The 18,021-nt window shown below is 37.7% G+C and overlaps 3 protein-coding genes across 4 annotated transcripts; 1 reads left to right on the plus strand and 2 right to left on the minus strand.

Moving 5' to 3' along the window:
• The first annotated feature begins 921 nt into the window (after positions 1 to 921).
• On the plus strand, positions 922 to 8,265 carry CYCB3;1 (cyclin b3;1). 2 transcript variants are annotated; one of them, XM_089048053.1, is made up of 24 exons: positions 922 to 1,069; positions 1,338 to 1,382; positions 1,505 to 1,562; positions 1,663 to 1,726; positions 2,045 to 2,099; positions 2,230 to 2,281; positions 2,374 to 2,467; positions 2,554 to 2,589; positions 2,748 to 2,805; positions 3,191 to 3,248; positions 3,331 to 3,415; positions 3,580 to 3,612; positions 3,709 to 3,760; positions 3,862 to 3,910; positions 3,989 to 4,085; positions 4,851 to 4,899; positions 5,560 to 5,835; positions 5,915 to 6,037; positions 6,422 to 6,511; positions 6,658 to 6,819; positions 6,895 to 6,954; positions 7,087 to 7,185; positions 7,400 to 7,578; positions 7,674 to 8,265. In XM_089048053.1, exons 1-24 carry the CDS (start codon positions 1,055 to 1,057, stop codon positions 7,807 to 7,809), a joined length of 2,025 nt encoding a protein of 674 aa, XP_088904179.1. In that variant the 5' UTR covers positions 922 to 1,054; the 3' UTR covers positions 7,810 to 8,265. The 2 variants fall into 2 exon arrangements, with proteins under 2 accessions (XP_088904179.1, XP_008226154.2); XM_008227932.3 differs by having other exon boundaries at positions 964 to 1,069; positions 1,320 to 1,382.
• Positions 8,266 to 8,968: 703 nt separating this feature from the next.
• Positions 8,969 to 11,127, minus strand: LOC148918668 (putative polygalacturonase At3g15720). Its single transcript, XM_089048054.1, has 3 exons — positions 10,826 to 11,127; positions 10,433 to 10,722; positions 8,969 to 10,349 (listed from the first exon to the last, which is right to left on the minus strand). The coding sequence occupies exons 1-3, from the start codon at positions 11,036 to 11,038 to the stop codon at positions 9,095 to 9,097; spliced, it is 1,758 nt and encodes a 585-aa protein (XP_088904180.1). The 5' UTR covers positions 11,039 to 11,127; the 3' UTR covers positions 8,969 to 9,094.
• Positions 11,128 to 14,799: 3,672 nt separating this feature from the next.
• LOC103325746 (plant/protein (DUF2358)) lies at positions 14,800 to 16,237 on the minus strand. The gene is made up of 2 exons (XM_008227931.3): positions 15,800 to 16,237; positions 14,800 to 15,529 (listed from the first exon to the last, which is right to left on the minus strand). The coding sequence occupies exons 1-2, from the start codon at positions 16,096 to 16,098 to the stop codon at positions 15,049 to 15,051; spliced, it is 780 nt and encodes a 259-aa protein (XP_008226153.2). The 5' UTR covers positions 16,099 to 16,237; the 3' UTR covers positions 14,800 to 15,048.
• Between the last annotated feature and the right edge of the window lie 1,784 nt (positions 16,238 to 18,021).

Raw genomic sequence — 18,021 nt, forward strand, 5'->3', positions numbered from 1 at the left:
TATTGAGTTGATGGTGATGCTATTTGATGTTTAACTCTAGTAAATATGCATTTCATGAACCCTCATAGGGTTCCTCCTGCTTGTAGATTGCCATTAATAATGGATACCCTCCGATTTCTTATATTTATTTGCATATCAGATCATGTATTGTTTATCTTTAATTTTTGTTAGAGATTCAATCCCACTAGAGCCCAAACTTATAACTAGTGATCCCGATCAATCGTCCCGACCCTTTTCTTCTTTGTCAAAGAGAGATTTGTGAGTTTTGGCTCAAGTGACAAGGTTGAAATGTGATCAAGATCATCTGGACTCAATCTCTACCCATCATAATTGTGTAATAATCCTGTCAATATATTCATACAAAAAAGTGACTCTTGGTGAGAGGTGGCAAAGCGAAATAAAAGTTGCACTCCATCCTTGACAGAGTTTGGGGTATGAATCTTAGATTTTAAGTGCGCATCATTCTTGACAGAGTTGATATGTTAGGATATTGAGCTTAGTTTTTAAGTTTTAATTATCAAGTTTTTGGCCATGTTCCAAAATCAGATAGTGAACTTAAAGCTTAGGTGAGTTTTTTTTATAAGTGATAGTCTAAACAACTCTGATTTACGCGAAGAAATACTCGAATTTGGATGCAACGGTATACTATCCTAGTCAACTGACCTAACTCACGTTTGCAGAATGAGAAAAACTATTAAACTAAGAGCTAATTGATTATTCGAACTTATTTTGATTGTCGACTCAACCCAATTTTGATCCCTGTCTACAAAGAACAACCAATTTCACCCAATACACCAACCAAAGCAGCAGATAAAGAAGAATTCTATTGCAACCCCAAAATCGCCAGCAATTTTGTTGTCTCAAAAGCCCTATTCTACCCTTAGATAAAATTTTAAAATAGGGGTGGTAATGTAATTTGGCATTCTTATTTCAAAAACCAAATCAAAGACCGCTGCTTTACCAACATTCAAACCCTCTGCAACGGTCGATTGGTCTCCTTTCTCTCGATCTCTGAAGATCAGAACCCGAAAGGAGCAAAAGATTACCGTTTACGATGGCGTCTTTCAAGGTAAGCTTTTAGGAACGTATCTAAGAAATGCTTTCTTTTTTTTTTTTTTTTTTTCCGTCTAATTCTTGAAAGTCGAATTTATTGATGAATGAATTAGGGATGTGCTTTGAATTCTTGCTCCGTACAAGTATGGCATTTTCTTGAAAAAGAACTAGGGTTTAGGTATCGGAATTTTAGGGTTTCTTTTCTGGCAGTTGTTTTCTTGTGAAAATTTAGCTTGAATTGAACTAAAGTCTCTCGGTCTCTCTAGAAATTGGATCATCGACAGAGCAATTTGACACATCAAGCGAGAAACAAAATGGTGGCTGCTAAGGTCAGCAAATCCTGAGATTCAATTCTCGGTTAACTTTCTTTGATTTCTCTCTCTTTTTTGCCTTTTGGACGAACGCAATTCTGACATCTATGAACCTCCGATTGGTCTTATAAATTTTTCAGCCAAAATTCAGCATAGGACCGAATGGAGTCGGCAAAGAAAACTTAACACGCACAAGTGGTGCGAAAACTCAGTTCTTACTTCTTCTACTGATTTCAAGTTCGTCTGGTGGTGATTTATTAACTGATTTCATTATTTTTTTTTTAAATTTCTTAAACAGTTGGTGTTACAAGTTTTAAGGTTTATTCAGAAAGTGAAACTACCAACGCTGAAGCTAATAGCAGGTAATTTCTGTTCTAAATTTTTGAAATTTCACGACAAGAATATAATATTATGGTTTTAATCGACGTCTAAGTTGTTGTGGAACGTTATGGTTTTCTTTCTTCGTCTACTGTATGCTTTTCTTGGGATTAAAAAAATAAAGAAATAAAATTTTCTTTGCAACTAAAATCAGCTAAGCCTTCATTCCAGAATTTAAATCTTATTTGTATATAAACCACAAAGTATTAGATTTTAACCATAAAATCTGCCCACTTCTTCTAAGTTCTTGGCAACCATTAGATTGCAAGGGGATTATTTCTGTTTTTCCCTTTTAATTTCAGACGTTCTGTACCAGTTAACAAAGCATCTACCCTGGAGAATACAATTGCTATAAAGGTAATTGATCATCTCCTCAGTCATCTGCTTGTTTTGTGGTGGATTGAGATGGAGTGTAACTTATTGTAATAAAATGTGCTTTGTAATTAAATTTTAATGTTTGCTATGTGTAAATTGTTTTGTTATCGAGGCTGGTTTGAAAAGTACGGACAAGAGAAAAGGCATACTTGGTAGTTTTACAGGTAAGGTTTAACCAGACTGTACTTATGATGCAAAGTTGAGTTACATGTCTTAAAACATTTCCTTTTTCAAATTGGTGCTGTCCTTTTCTTAGCAAATGCAAATCTCGGGAGAAGAGCATTGGCCGATGTCAGCAATATAAAAAGAAATTCTTCTATGATAGCAGGGGGTGATGCCTCTAAGAAAATGTTGGTACTTTTTAATTTTCTCAAATAGTTCCTTCAGTTTGGATTTTGAGCTAGAAGTTCTAAAGTTTGAGCTATGTTCAATGCAGGAATGGTAAAAGTGAGAGAAAGAAATCTTTGCAACGGTATGCATTTTGACTTTATGTCATCATCATTATTGGTCCTTTTTGGTATATAATGCATACAGATTGATATGGATATAGATACTAGCAAATATGTGAGTATTTTTTAGATCCTTTGCTTTTGCTTGAATGCAGCACTGTTTTCTTTTGTATCTTTCTAGGGTTTCCGTGGGTACGGGCATTAAGACTGTGAGTGTATCATCAAGGAGATCCTTCCTGGTAAGAATGTTAAAGTTATAGCTCTCTTATTTCCATGATTGTGTAGTGTGCTTTTCTGTTTTACGTAGATGTTTTCTCCATAATTTGGGAAACGACAAAAAAAAAAAACAAAAACAAAAACAAAAGAAATAAGAAAGCACTTCAATTTATTTTACATATAATTTTACCCCCAATCTAGGCAACAGCGTAAACTGCTTTTCCTATCCGTGTTTTGCTTCTGAGAGGTCAAGTTTGTGTTTGCCACTGTCCCTTTGTATGTTTGACAGCATAAAGACAGGTCTTTTTTTCCCCAGAAAAACTTGGCAAGTATCAACGCTAATCATTTTCATATATTGTTATTTGGTCATCCACTTTTAACTAATGATTTTTTTCTTACTTGCATTAGGGAAAAGGGCAGGAAAGCCCTGGCCTAGGCGTATCTAGGTTGCAGACTTCAAAGAGAGGTGACTTTAATACTTCTGAAGTGCTATTATAGTTTCCCTGATTGAGCGCTGTGTGAAAATTTTCCATTATGGATAACTGTAGCTATTAAAGACTTGAAGGCCCCTTCAGACAACCAAAGGACCAAGGCTATGGGTCTGGGCCGTGAATCTATTGCTGCAGATGGCAGGTCTGACCCAACTTTTTTTTCCCTCTCTTTATTAGACATAAGAAATTGTGCTGCAATTTTATTTCTTTGTTGTGCCTTCGAAATTTTTTTATTTGGCCCATATTCTTTTGAAACTGGATTTTTAAAGACCCCTAATTAGATTTTCTTTTCTTTTCGTATGTCAGGAGGACTTCAAGGAATACACTTAAATTGATAAGGTCTCTGATGTGCAAAACATGTTTGGTTATGTACTGTGAATAAGTTGTGTATCTGTTATTGATGTAATTTCCTATTCCTCTTTCTCCATTTTAAAGGAAGTCTTTGCCAGTGTTAAAGGTCAACCCAGAAGAAACGAGTATTCCAAAGGTTGCTGTTATACATTTTATATACGTTCTTTGGTTGAGCTTTTCTAACAGGACTATGATTTCTAAGTTGGATATTTATGTTTTTTGCTTTCCTCCTTGTAGGAAAATGCTGGAAGTTCTGAAAATGCCAAAGAAAAGAGTGGGTATTATGGTAAGATGCCTTGACTTATTTAAGACTTGATAAGTGCATGTGTAAGGATCTCTGACCAAATGGCATTGTGGAATACAGTTAGGGCTAAAGTTGGCAAGACGGTAGTACCCAGAATAAGCAATAATGCTAGGAGCCATCTGTTGCGGAATCGAGTGAGTGATGGCTTTATGAATATGTGAGTCACAGTGATCCATAAAACTAGCATTTTTCTTCCTCTTAAATACCGTTAAAAGGTTTTGCTGATAATTGTGGCATATCATGCTAACTTCATTTTGCTTCTGACTGAATGAAATGGCAGTATCTTACATTTATGGATACTGGGATTATTTTTTATGGTATAGGCCATGTCTAATATGTCATTGTCAAGATGCACTTAGAACTATAAGGGAGTACAGGAAAAAACTTGTATTCTGTATTCATCCCAATTCTATGAATCTTGTGGTTTCTCCCACTTATTTTTAAACCTTTCCTTTTTCATTGGTCTGGAAAAAGAAAGTTTACTCTAGTGCTTGTTACATGGTGTCTAAGAATCAATTTCATAACATTACATGTTAATATAATTTTTCATTCTTGAGAGTCACAGCACACATAGATTAAGAATGGATTCTTTGGCATGTGATGGTATCTCACTTGTTATGCCTGGTGAGTTCCCTCTTGGGTTTCTCCAACCTTTCAGCAAAAAAGGAGCTGAAAATGTTATATGGAGAGCTGGGGGTTTTCATTTTGCCCTTCAAAGGGAGCAAGGGTAGTGAGAGACTTGAGGGGCTCTTGTAATCACTTTATTTTTTCTTTCACTATTATTGTTTGAATTACTACATTGGTTAACTTTTTAATTCGTTCAATGTATTTATGTTGCATTATCCTTTAATATATCATATCTTAATTAAACAAGGTTGAGATTCCTATCTATTAATAGTTTTCTTGTGATCTGAGATTGCAGGGGTCAAGCTAATTCAAATACTCGTGCGTTGCCGAGAATTTCTGTGAGAGTAAGTACAACAAGAACTGATGCCCCCCTCTCCTTTCCACGAACACACACAACATTACTTTGTCATTTTGTTTGACCAGTTTTTATATTAGTTGCTCAAGTTTATCTATTTCATTAGTATAACAACTTCAATTGCGTTGACATGTTTTCTTTTCAATGGTTAAACAATCAGTCAGTAGAATTTTATTATTGTTGAATGCAATAAGAATATTTGTATTTCAACATATAGTGAAAAAAATTGAATCGATGACTAGTTTGTGCTAAATATGAGTATTTGCAATACCTATAAGTCAACACAAATTGGGTATAACTTTGTCTGCTTTGATTGGTTTACGTCATTTAGTTCCTTAACACTGTTAAATCAAGTTATTGCTTAAGCCACATTGATTATTTTTGCATCAACTTGAAGCTTTATGACAGTGCATTCATTTAATCACTTTACCTGAGTGATTTCTTTTCGTAATTTATTGTAAGCCTCCATTGTTCCATCACCACTTCTAAGTTTTGAATTCAAAGTATTCAGTATTCTATATGTTGTTTTGTAGATATCCATAAATGTCAGAATACTGAATCATCCTGAATTTGTTTCTTGGCATGTTATATCAAGATGAAATCAATATCATATGTTTATTTATGTTCCTTTAATTTTTTTGTCATCCAGCCAATTCTGAAGTCCACACTGAACACTTCTGAATCCCAAAGGACTTTGAAATCGAAGTGTGCATCAGGTCCAAAAAAATTGGTTTCTGCTAATGCAACTTCATCCAAAACTGAAAAAGTAGTTACATCTTTTCTTCCTGAGAATGTAAAGCATGATTCCACTCAAGGAGAGCTTCCATCTGATGGCAAGTGCAGCCATAGTGCTTCAAGTATCATCTCCAGGAGAAACTCAAATAGGAGGCGATCTTACACATCTCTGTTGATGACTGGATCCAAGGTTGGGGCTTACCGTATTCCAATACTACTGCCTTTATTATTTCTTTGTGGACTTTAATCACACTTGAACCCATTTGCAGTTACTAGAGGAACGTGATGAAGCTATGAAACAAGAAGAACTGCCAAGTATTGATGATGATTGCAATCAACTGGAAGTTTCTGATTATGTTGATGAGATCTATCAGTATTACTGGGTTTCTGAGGTAATGGTCATGATGTCTCTCTAATACCATTGTTTTCATTTTAGTCTAGTAAGGATAGTGGATGTCAAAATGTTCTTCATACTTTCAGAGTGTTCAAATCATCTACATGTATGCACACACAGCAATAAATGTATATTTATATCCCCTATGATAAATTGGATTCACATCATGCTGGCCTTCAGTGCCATTTTCCTGAGGTCTTTTGGTTTCACGTCAAAAGTTTTTTTATGTTTCTTCATTTTTCTTGCATGATTCTCTTACGGGTTCCAATACCATATTTTGTGTAGTTCAAAATCTGACCTGTTGCCACTTTCTTCCTCTTCCCTCCTGTAGTCATACTACCTGTAGTTCTTATTCTGACTTGTTGAATGTGTTTAACTGCAGGCACAGAATCCACCTCTGGAAAATTTCATGTTGATTCAGGCAGATATTACTCCTCATATGCGAGGCATATTGGTCAATTGGTTAATTGAAGTACTTTTTTTTACCTTTTTTATGCACTCTGATGCTCTTTTTTTCTTCTTTTCATCTTGTTGGTTCATTTTTGCATTTCCTTGTGTTTAATAGTTGGCTATCCACTTGCTTTTGCTATGCTAATTTGTTTGTCGATATGGGAACAGGTACACTTCAAATTTGAATTGATGCAAGAAACACTTTATCTCATGGTCACATTGTTGGACCAGTATCTTTCTCAAGTCACAATCAAGAAGGATGAAATGCAGTTAGTTGGTCTCACTGCACTCTTGCTGGCATCAAAATACGAGGATTTTTGGCATCCTAGGGTAAATATCAATATCTCAACTTCCTTGCATTTTTCATGATTTTCTTTCTTATGCTCTACCAAAAAAAAAATGCAGGTCAAAGAACTAATTAGCATCTCAGCTGAGTCATACACAAGAGACCAGGTCCTCGGAATGGTATGTGTTCTTTTATTTGTCAGATTATTTGGGTATATCTGATTATTTTTTAGGTATGCGTCTTTTTATTGCTGTATTCTATAGGTTTCTATTCTTCCAGTCCAAACAATAAACTCTGGCTTTGCTTTTCAGGAGAAACTCATGCTTAAAAAGTTGAAGTTTCGTCTTAATGCACCTACTCCATATGTTTTCATGTTAAGGTTTCTCAAGGCTGCTCAGTCAGAACCAAAGGTATTTAATAATTTCTAAGGCTAAGAAATGGAAAATTTGATTAACGATTAACTCCATAACTACAAGTGTTTCTGTGTCTGTGTGAGTTGTAGATGAATGAAAAAAATTCAAATAAGAAAGAGACAGATTGCACACCACAGTTTAGTAGATAACTATAGAGTCAACTCTGATTGAATCTTTAGCTTTGCTAATTACTTTTTGGACATTGCTGCAGCTTGAACACCTAGCATTCTACCTTATCGAGTTGTGTTTAGTTGAATATGAAGCTTCAAGGTTCAAGCCCTCATTGCTGTGTGCAGCAGCCCTTTATGTCGCAAGGTGCACCCTGCAGATAACTCCGGCTTGGACCCCACTGCTCTGCAAACATGCTCGCTATGACGTGACCCAAATCAGGCACTGCTTCTTTAGAAAATAAGCAAATAAATTCATGTCATTATGTAGTGATTGCATCATAATGAATGTTAACGATCGATATTTGATCATTGCAGAGACTGTGCAGAGATGATCTTAAAAGTCCAAAAAGTTGCTAGAGTGGGACGGTTGAAGGTCACGTATGAGAAGTACATGAGGCCTGATCTCAGTGGTGTTGCAGCAATAAAACCCTTGGAGAGACTTCCCCTCTGATTCAGCTCACATGGGAAGATAAGAACGTTAACGATCAGAGAGATAAGACTTTCTGGTTTCATTCAAATCTTCTGCTCAATACTGTTCTCTGACTTCAGCACATATGGGAGATGCTTTCCCCCGATGTTGTTGAAGCCTGTCAGAATATAACTCTGCTTGTATATCTTACTGATCTAACACAATGAAGGTCGTGAAGGGCGTCCGTCAAGCTTGTTAAAGAAGCCTTGTTTTGTAGTGCTCCTACTGGTGATGTCGACACGTTAGGGCTTTTGGGATTGTGAAGTCTGTTCATTTGGTACCACAGTTCACATCTGTATGTTCTGAGATGATATTAGTCTACACCCTAGTGTGTAACAACTATTGTTGTTGCTAAGAAAATATGATCTTGGAACTGAAACAAATATTGTTGTTGTAACAACTATTGCTATATGAATTTCTAGCTTCCTGTTAACGGTACATATTGCCTTGATCAATCATTTTCCCCTTTTATCTTTTGATAAATCTAAACTACAGTGTCTTATGAACCTTTTACAGAGTCTGATTTAGATGACATAACTTGCTTATGAAGCAAACAATTTGCCCGTGAGCCTTAACTCAATTGGCATGGGTAAGGGTAGATTGTACCACATGGATCTTCTCGGGGGGGAAACCTGGACACAACTGATTTCCGACTCAAACAAGGTTTATCAGCTCTGAAATGCAGAGAATTGACCTGTCCAAGAAGCAAACTAGTTACACAGCAGTTTGTCAACATGGCCACTGAAAGTGGCTCTACAAATCATATACCACCTACCCACAAGGCCAGCATGAGTCAAAGACCATCTTTATATGAAAAATCACCATTGTTGGTCCAGTTGCCTATAGAAGTACTAACCGCTCAGAAAACACTAGACCAAGTATTACTCTACCAAGAACGGCACGGCACACGGCAGACGTATAGAGGTTCAACCAACAAGTAGCAAAGACATCAGGCAAAAAAAGAGCCCAAATGCAAGGTAGGGATGAAGTAAAGAGGGGAAACAAAGGTGATAAAGTAAAGATGGCATCGAGGCTTTGGACTATGAAAACAAAATCTGGAAGCGAATCTGAACAGAATCGGTGCTGGAATTCTTAGATAGGTCTAGAGTATAATTGCTGGTGATTACAACAAGTAAAAGAAATTGGTTTTACTACCATTGATCAAATAATAGTTTTTGTAAAAAATACATGGTCAATTTATTCTTATGTATATTGACCAAAAAAATACAATTTATTCTATGTTTACAACAAGTAAAAAGTGGTACGTTTAGCCAAACAGCAGTCTTGTTAACACATACACGATCAATAATTGACACCAAATATGGCGTTTCTTATGAAGTTCAGTAGCACTAGATGCACCAGGTGTGAAGTAAATATCTGGCACTCTTGGTTCCCCTGTGAAGGACATTTGTGGTATTGGTGGCGGAGTTGGGGGAGGCGGAGTTGGTATTAGCGGAGCTGGGGGTGTAAGCAGAGGAGCTGGTGGAGGTGTAGTTGGCAAAGGCAGAGTTGGGCGAGGCCTATTTAGCAAAGGCGGAGGCATAACCTGTAGAGGCGGAGGCGTAGCTGGCAAGGGCGGAGATTGCGGAGGCGTAGCTGGCAAGGGTGGAGATTGCGGAGGCGTAGCTGGCAAGGGTGGAGATTGCGGGGGTGTAGCTGGCAAGGGTGGAGATGGCGGAGGCGTAGCTGGCAAGGGTGGAGCTGGCGGAGGAGTAGCTGGCAAAATAAGAACTAGTGGAGGTGCAGCCGGCAGAGGTGGAGATGGCGGAGGCATAACGAGCACAGGTGGAGATGGCGGAGGCATAACGGGCACAGGCGGAGACGGCGGAGGCATAACGGGCACAGGCGGAGACGGCGGAGGCATAACGGGCACAGGCGGAGACGGCGGAGGCATAACGGGCACAGGCGGAGACGGCGGAGGCATAACGGGCACAGGCGGAGACGGCGGAGGCATAACGGGCACAGGCGGAGATGGTGGAGGCATAAGTGGAGATGGCGGAGGCGTAGCGGGCAGAGGCACAGTTGGCAAAGGCATAGCCGGCGGAGTAGTAGTTGGTTCCGTCCCCGACTTGAGGCAAGGCACATTGGGCACAATGGTGCCAATGGAAGTTCCAATAGCATTGTTGCAAGAAGCATAAATCTTCTTATCAGGAACCGCCGAGGTGATTTTGATGCGGTCCATTATAATGTTGCGGCAACCTGAATTCTGGTCACAATCTAATTTGATCGCCTCCTCATTCGCAGATGTTCCTTCAAAATCAATGTACTTCACATCTTCCACCAACAGAGCCGAGGCCTGACTTTTACAGTCGTGATCCTGATTACAATAAAACTGGTCAATGATGATGGGATTTTTAGCTGCATCGAGTGTGATCTTCTCAAAGGTTATGTTCTTAGCGTACCCCGATCCGCCCTGCCATGTCTTGATCCTAGCTCCATTTGTAGTCCCACTGAAACTACTATCTCTCACGTACACATTTTGCACTTTCTCAAGAGCCCCATGCGCTCCCAAGCTTCCCACACTGTTGGCAAAAGAGAATTTTAAGTTAATAAGACATCATAAGCGAACTGTTTTGAATAAGGATTCATCTTAAGGACTACGTACCTAATACCATGACCCGGCCCGCACGCAATGTTGGCGATGTTGAGATCGGAGCAGCCACCGTTGATGGCTATGCAGTCATCGCCGGTTCCGATAGCACAGTGTTGAATGAAGACGTTGTGTGAGTTTGAGATGTCAATGCCATCAGTGTTTGGACTGTCTTCAGGTGCGGTTATGGTGAGATGAGACACGAACACATATTTGCACCCGCTTATGGCAATGTGGGCTCTTGCGCTGTTTAGATGAGTAAGTCCACTTAGTTTAAGATTATCGCATCCCTGGAAGTGCAGAGCCTGCAGTAACATTCAAATTAGTAAAACCCAAATTCAGTAGAAAAAAATAAAAATAAAAATTAGTTTTAATTAAATTAATTTGAAAAAGAAAAATAATCCATACATCTGGTGCTTGGCAATTCTGCTTATTCATCATGAGTTTGCGTGATAATCTGTCGTATTGGTTGGGAGTGGTCCACCAAGATGAACCCTGGCCGTCGATTTCTCCTGAACCATCGACTACGAGATTGCCCACGTCCTTAAATTGGAGCCAATCTGAATTTGATTCACACTCGGTCCATCCATCCAGCATTTTAGGTGCCACCAGTTTGCCCATGATCTGCACACCACACGGAAAGGAAAAAATTAATTAATTTTTAATTTTTAATTAAGTAAGAATAATCATTTAGTTGAAATGAGATAAGAATAAGGGTTAACTACTCAAACGTGGACTCCAGGTGGCTTCTTTTTGCTGAAGTGGACTCCAGGTGGACTTAAAATTATTTTTAAAAATAATTAAAATTTTAAAAACAAAACCAAAAAATAATAAAATAACCAAAAAAAACCCAGCACCTCCATCGCAACCTCACCCACTCCCCATCCCAAACCTCCCCCCTCCGCCGGAATCCACTCTCTCTTTCCCCCCGTCTTTTTCTCTCTCTTCCCGTCTCTTCCTCTCCTCCGAGGGCAGTGGCGATGCGAACTTGAGGATCTCCGATGGGCAGTGGCGACGACGACGACGACGACGACGATTGAGATTGGGATTCCGGTTCGGATTCGGGTACGAGTGGTTGTTTTTCCATTTGCGGCGGCGACAGTGTTTTTTGGTTTTTGTGGGAGGGGGAAGATTTTTGGGTGATAATCGGATATTTGATGACATTAAATTGAAAATCCTACGGCTGGGGTGAGGGGAGAGTGGGGCGGGGTTGTGTTTTTTACTTTCTTTTTTAATTTTGTGTTATTTTATTATTTTACTTGTTAGATTTTAAATTTACGTTAAATGGTACTTTTAATTATCTTTAAAAGATAAAGACTTTTTTATTAATTTTTTAGTCTGTATCAGCCAGAAAGATGGGAGCCTATGTTTGCAACATTATCATTTAACAGACCAATCAACGGTATAATTAATGGAGTGATTAATTTATAAGTTTTTCATGAATTTAGGTATTTACATGCAAAATTGTTAAAATTGAGTACTAATTTGAAACGACCCCAAAATTCGTTTACTTTTTTATAGCTAACCGAAATACGATAAGAATAATAGTTTGATGGTTTAGTTACCTGAACATGAACACTAATTGAGTTGCAAGGACCTTGAAACTTGATGGGCTGCAATAAGAATGCTTTCATCTCTGGTATAACAAGTGTTGGCACGCCATTAGGTTCATCTGCTGCTCCACACAACTCTCCCCATGCTTTTAGAAAAGCCTGTATTTGCAAAGTGAATAACCCATAAGTCATTGCTCCTTTAACTTTAAGACAATGGAAAACAAATCAAGAAAAATAAAAACATTCTCTTCTTTTATTGGATATCATGATGGCATGTTAATATTGTCGAATTATCCATCCAAAACCATTAATAACACGAACATGTATCTTGTGTGAATATGCAGTTTAAATTCAAAGGTTGACAAAATTAACACGTCAAGCTATTTAACAAACGAACATTACTCGAAATACCTTGACACCTGCATTAAAAAAAAGTAAATTACCTTGGAATCGTCAGTTTTTCCGTCTCCAGCAGCACCGTACTTGAGAACATCGAATGTTCTTTGGCAATGTCCAAAACCAATCCAGAATATCAAAATCAAAACAAGTATGTTCTTCATATTGGTTACGAAACAATGAAGAAGAAACAAAAGGAAGCTAACGGGCACTAGAACAGAAGAATCACAATAGTAATAGTTATATATGATAGTAGAGCGTAACATATATATAATATTCTCAGAGGGTTCCTAGTTATAATAAGTTTTAGGTTTCAATTAGGAAATTAGTTTTCCTTTTCTAAATTATGAACGTTGATTTTACCCGTTTTAGCATTGAACATTATTCCCTATGTATATAAGGATTTAAGGATTTAATGCTAGAAAACCTTGTAGCAGAAGGATTTAAGGATCCCACCACCTTGTTCTTCAACAAAAACCATTATCTGCTATCTACCAATATATAATAATACAAAATGTAATGCACAGTACATATACCGTATACGTAACATATTCTACTGTATAGATTCATATCTGAAGTAGCTCATTAGCTATAACCAAACCATCTTGTGGAAGCAACTATCTCGATGCAAAGTCCCCCTCACTCTACAACCGACACTGTTATTAATGGCATTATACTGCACTTTTACCATATTCCTATAGAAGATAAGCAGCGGCTCAGCACTGGCTGACCAGAACAACTGCTATAAGAAGAAACAAAAGCACTTGGGCGGGCGTTGCAAATTGCAGCGGGAGTCTGAATCGCTCAATTGATTTTTTTTTTTTTTTTTTTTTTTTGGTTTTGTTTTTTTGAGGAAAAAAGGTAAATTATATAAAAGACTTTTATTATTCCACGAAATTTGGCAGTACCACTAATTCGCCCCAAAAAAAAAAAGGAAATAAAAAAGTCTTAGAATTGGAGGTTCGAATCGAAAATCACGGGATTAGATCTTGTTGGCATAAGCTATGAGAATTCTAGGCTACCTAAAAAAGAAAGTAAGTATAAGGATCCATTGGTTACTCTTGCTGTGATGGCACTGGCATGTTGTTGTTATTCATATCATTATCATTCCAGTTTGCTCTCCCTTCATCCATCCTCATCGCCGGCATCATATTCATGTATTGCGCTTGGTTTTGGTTACCCTGGTTTGAGCTTCTGTGGGAAATTAATTAAATGCCAAGTTATCGACTTTGTGTTCCTATCTGTTCATTCCACAGTTCACATCTGTAAGTTGCGTTGCGTGCTTTTATGTTCTGGGCTCATATAAGTGTAACAACTATTGTTGTTAAGAAAATATGATCTTGGAACTGAAACACATTTTGTTGTTGTAACAACTATTGTTATTGCTATATGAATTTCTAGCTTCCTGTTAACGGTGGTGCATATTGCCTTGATCGTTCATTTTTCCCCTTTATCTTTTGATAAATCTAAACTACGTCTTATGAACCCTTTACAAAGTCTGATTTCGATGACATACTTGCTTACGAAGCAAACAATTTGCCCGTGAACCCTAAGCCTCAAGTGGCATGGGTAGGGTTAAGGGTAGATCGTAGATTCAAATCCCCTTGTAACCAAAAGAAAAATCAAACTAACACATAGATCTTCTCCGGGGGAAAACCTGGACATAACAGAACTGATTTCTGACTCATAACAAGGTTTCTCTGCTCTGAAATGCAAAGAATTGACTTGTCCAACATGCAACCTAGTTACACAGCAGTTTGTCAAGAAATGAGTCGCTGCCATTGGAAATGAAGCTTAATGGAGGTTATAGACATGGCCATTGAAAGTGGCTCTACAAATCATATGTTACTACCCACAAGACCACCACCAGTCAAAGACCATCTTTATATGAAAAATCACTATTGTTGGCCCAGACGCCTTTTAGAAGTATTAACCACTCAGAAAACACTTGGTTAAGTATTGTTCTGCCAAGAAGGGCACACGGCAAACGTATAGAGGTTCAACCAACAAGTAACAAAGACATCAGGCAAAAAAGAGTCCAAATGCTAGGTAGGCATGATGAAGTAAAGAAGGGGTAGGTGATTAAGTAAAGATGGCATCGAGGCTTTGGACTATGAAAAGCAAATCTGGAAGAGATACAGGAAATTAGAGACCATAACTTGCATAGAAGAACAGAAGGGAACATTTTTGGAGAAACCTAACTATGAGCAAATGAGGAATCATGTAGGGCTGGAACAAGGTCCATGACATAACATGTACGTTTAGAACAAACCAAATGTTTGAGATTAGTAGTGACGAGAAACGAATGGTAATAGCAACCGGACCAAATGAGATAGATGAGGAATCATGTAATACAGCATCTATCAACAGTAGAAGAAGGCAACCTCTAAGCAAATTCAACCTGTAATGCAGCATTATAAATTAAGAAGATAATTTATTAAATGAAACAAGATTTTGTATATATTATCCTGACCTGTATAAGCTCACAAAATGTACCCTAGCTTCTTTGCCTCCACCACCACAAGAAGTAAATTGAACTCTTCAGGATCTCCCTATGTATATACAACCTTGTTTTTCAACAAAAACCATTTTCTGCTATCTACCAATATATAATACAAATTTAATGCACAGTACATATACGTTACATATTCCACTGTATAGATTCATATCTGAAGTAGCTTATTAGCTAACCAAACCATCTTGTGGAAGCAAGAAACCATCTCGATGCAAAGTCCCCCTCACTGCTCGATAAAACTCCACCCATGAAGACGAGTACACATCCGCAGGACCCCACAAAAACGTCAGGTTAGGACTAGGAGGGCATGCTGCTACTAAATCTAACACTGATGCAGCTGGTTTGAGCTTCTGCGGGAAATTAAATGCCAAGTTATCGACTTTGTGTTCATATATTTTTCCTTTTCGATCTAGTTTATATCGCGAGGTGCCCTGAAACTGACCCTGTGCTTCCCATGGAACCCGAGGAACACCCTTCATGTTCCACCTTATCAATATCACATTCTCTGAAGGCTGCCAAATCCTATAAACCTCAAGTGAAATGTCACGGAACAGAATCTTGCCATGGAATCTCAATGCCCAGAAGATCAATTTGTAATTCTCAATGCCAGTGAATGTGTTCAAGGGATCCGTAAATGTTATATCATCCCTGAAAATCACCAAATTTCACAAATGAATCCTATCAAATGTAACTCTACATTTTCAATAAAGGGTTTAACAATTACAGGAAACTCATCAAATTTCATAGAAGATTACAATCAATTTGCAATTTTTCTTTTTGGGAAAACGTGTTAAATTGGTATAGCTTTTGAGTACCATGTATTTCCCAAAAATATCAAATTTCTTAATGAAGTTTTAAACTTTCTGATAAATCAAGCACTATCAAAGAAAATTCAAGATACCCAAATGAGAAAATTACCTATAAATGTCATAATTAAGGTCTTCGGCGAAAATTAAAGGGATGTCTTCACGAAGAGTGCGTACAGCAACGCCAAGATTGACATAAAAGTCGTCTCTTTGCTGCTTATCCTGCGCAACCCTGGAGGTGTTAAGCTGTGCCCCTTCCAACAAAGTGGGTGTCTGCAGGCTGGCCAGAGGAGAGACATGAGAGAAACAAAAGCTGGGTTTTGTAAGAGAAAGTGTCTGGTTCATGGGTTTTTCTTTTGATTTGGTTTGGAGGAGTAGAGAGGGAGAGAAATTTGGTAGAAGAAAAGCCATTGCCTTCTTTGTTATCCTTCAATTTGGAGTCTCAGTTTCAGCTTCTCATGTGAAAGCCTCTAGAGATAGAAAAAGAAGGATGGTTTTGTGTTCTGCGTATTGTGCTTGGTGTTTTGTGTGTTGTGTGTATTGCTGGTTGGAACAGAATTAGCATTTGATTTTTGGCGTTGATATATGAGTGGTTTTGAACATGGCCATGAATATGTCTTTTGTTCTGATTGGAAAGTGCTTGAAAGTGGACCAGGTGAAAAACCCAAAACTTGTGGCTCTTGCACTCTTTCCCCCCCTCGACTTTGGTGTATTTCTTTGACATCAAAGACATGATAAAATATCTTCTTGCTATGGAGCCCCTTAGTTCTCCTACAACTACAAGTGCTCTGTTGGCATCTAAAAACTTGATTTTCAACCTCTTTTTTCTTTTCAACTTTCAATTGTATCCTTATTCATTCAACATGGAAAAATGAAACGCCGAACTCTAAACTTCTCTAACTGATCCCTTTTGATAAATATTTTAAGTTAGAAGAAATGAGTATTTTCCACAAGGAGATTGTTGCACGTTTCATTCTTGAATATTCAATTCAAACTCATACTAGTATAAAGTCTGGTCAAAATGCGTCGTTTTGTTTGAAAAATAAAAATAAAAATGAAAGTAAATTTGGTCACTACACCCTTTAGTTTAGTAAGTAAACTAGAAGAGATCTTCCTTCAAAATCAAAAGCTCTCTCTCGCTATCTAAATGTAATTTCTGGTTGGATACTAGGATAATGGAAATCAGAGAAGATAATGAAATCTTATCCCAAGACCAAAAATCTAAGTTAAGTTAGAAGCGTATTACTAAACGGATGTCTATCAGAGTGGGCTCATGCCTAATTGTCTGCCTTAGTTTGATTGCGAATGAACACGGAATGGAAGGGTTAGAACCATTTAGATAAGGCTGCTTTTTTCTAAGACCGACAAAACAATGCAAAAGGTTAAAACCTCTTGCCAAGAATCTTCCATTCAAAAAGCACATTCCTTTTAGGATATACCCGCTTTGTTCCTTCTAATCCAATTTCTCATTGCCAGTGGGAATAGAATAGTTGTTGAGCTATTCCATCTCTACTCGTATAAGAGAGGTTCGAAACCTCCAGACACCCGATTAATATTTATATTATATAAACCCTCTTTCTTAATCGCTTGTATACAAAATAAAAAAATAAAAAATCAGTTTCTCAATAGGCTGGCACCTTACACTCTCTCACTTGTAACATTCGCTATGTGTTAGTGTTGGGAAAAGATGAAGAAAAATCTTTACTGAACTATTATTGTAATATTGTAATCGATTAGTTTTTTTTTTCTGGTTAATTGTAATTTATTTCTCTTTCTTTTGGTGTTTTTACAAACAGGTGAAATTCATTTTCTCTTATCATCAAATACTAGAAACAATCAATTTCATTATTTAGGAGCAGTTGTTCTGTAAACTTCAACCAATTACCCGTAAATTTCAGAAGAGTGATTGTTTCTCTAGGATTTCCAGATCCTGACATGCAAGGGTCATGGTCTCTGCATTTCTTATGCCCTGTCCAGGTTTGGAAGCCAATGGATATGAAATCCTAGTTTTCTTATGCAATTTGTTATCCAAGTAATTTAGAACGTGATCTTGGAAATCAAATGGTCATAAATATCCCAACAATCACCACTGTCATCATTGACGCTAAAACTTGCACAATACAACGGACTGATAGTTTGAACTAAAATACTTGAATGTGGGAACATCTGAATGCATAAACCTTAAGAGGAAAAAGGCAAATGTCAGAATCTCAACTCCCAAGAATCTCTCTTGGCAACGTACAGCACTGAAAACCCTATAGCAATAAGAGCATCAGAGACTCTAATTTGTTGCCTTATATGACCTCCCGCCTAGCAGCTAGGCGCCGATTTGTC

Source organism: Prunus mume, linkage group LG3, assembly GCF_029339155.1.
Source record: "Prunus mume cultivar Tortuosa linkage group LG3, ASM2933915v1, whole genome shotgun sequence".
In the NCBI taxonomy this organism is placed as follows: Eukaryota; Viridiplantae; Streptophyta; class Magnoliopsida; order Rosales; family Rosaceae; genus Prunus; species Prunus mume.

Excerpts from the sequence above, each read along its gene's own strand:
- LOC148918668 (XM_089048054.1), bottom strand. The coding sequence starts at position 11,038 with ATGGGCAAACTGGTGGCACCTAAAATGCTGGATGGATGGACCGAGTGT. Across the intron at positions 10,723-10,825 it reads AGAATTGCCAAGCACCAGAT|GCTCTGCACTTCCAGGGATG; the intron begins GTATGGATTATT and ends ATGTTACTGCAG. Across the intron at positions 10,350-10,432 it reads GGGCCGGGTCATGGTATTAG|TGTGGGAAGCTTGGGAGCGC; the intron begins GTACGTAGTCCT and ends TTTTGCCAACAG.
- LOC103325746 (XM_008227931.3), bottom strand. The coding sequence starts at position 16,098 with ATGGCTTTTCTTCTACCAAATTTCTCTCCCTCTCTACTCCTCCAAACC. Across the intron at positions 15,530-15,799 it reads CTTAATTATGACATTTATAG|GGATGATATAACATTTACGG; the intron begins GTAATTTTCTCA and ends GGTGATTTTCAG.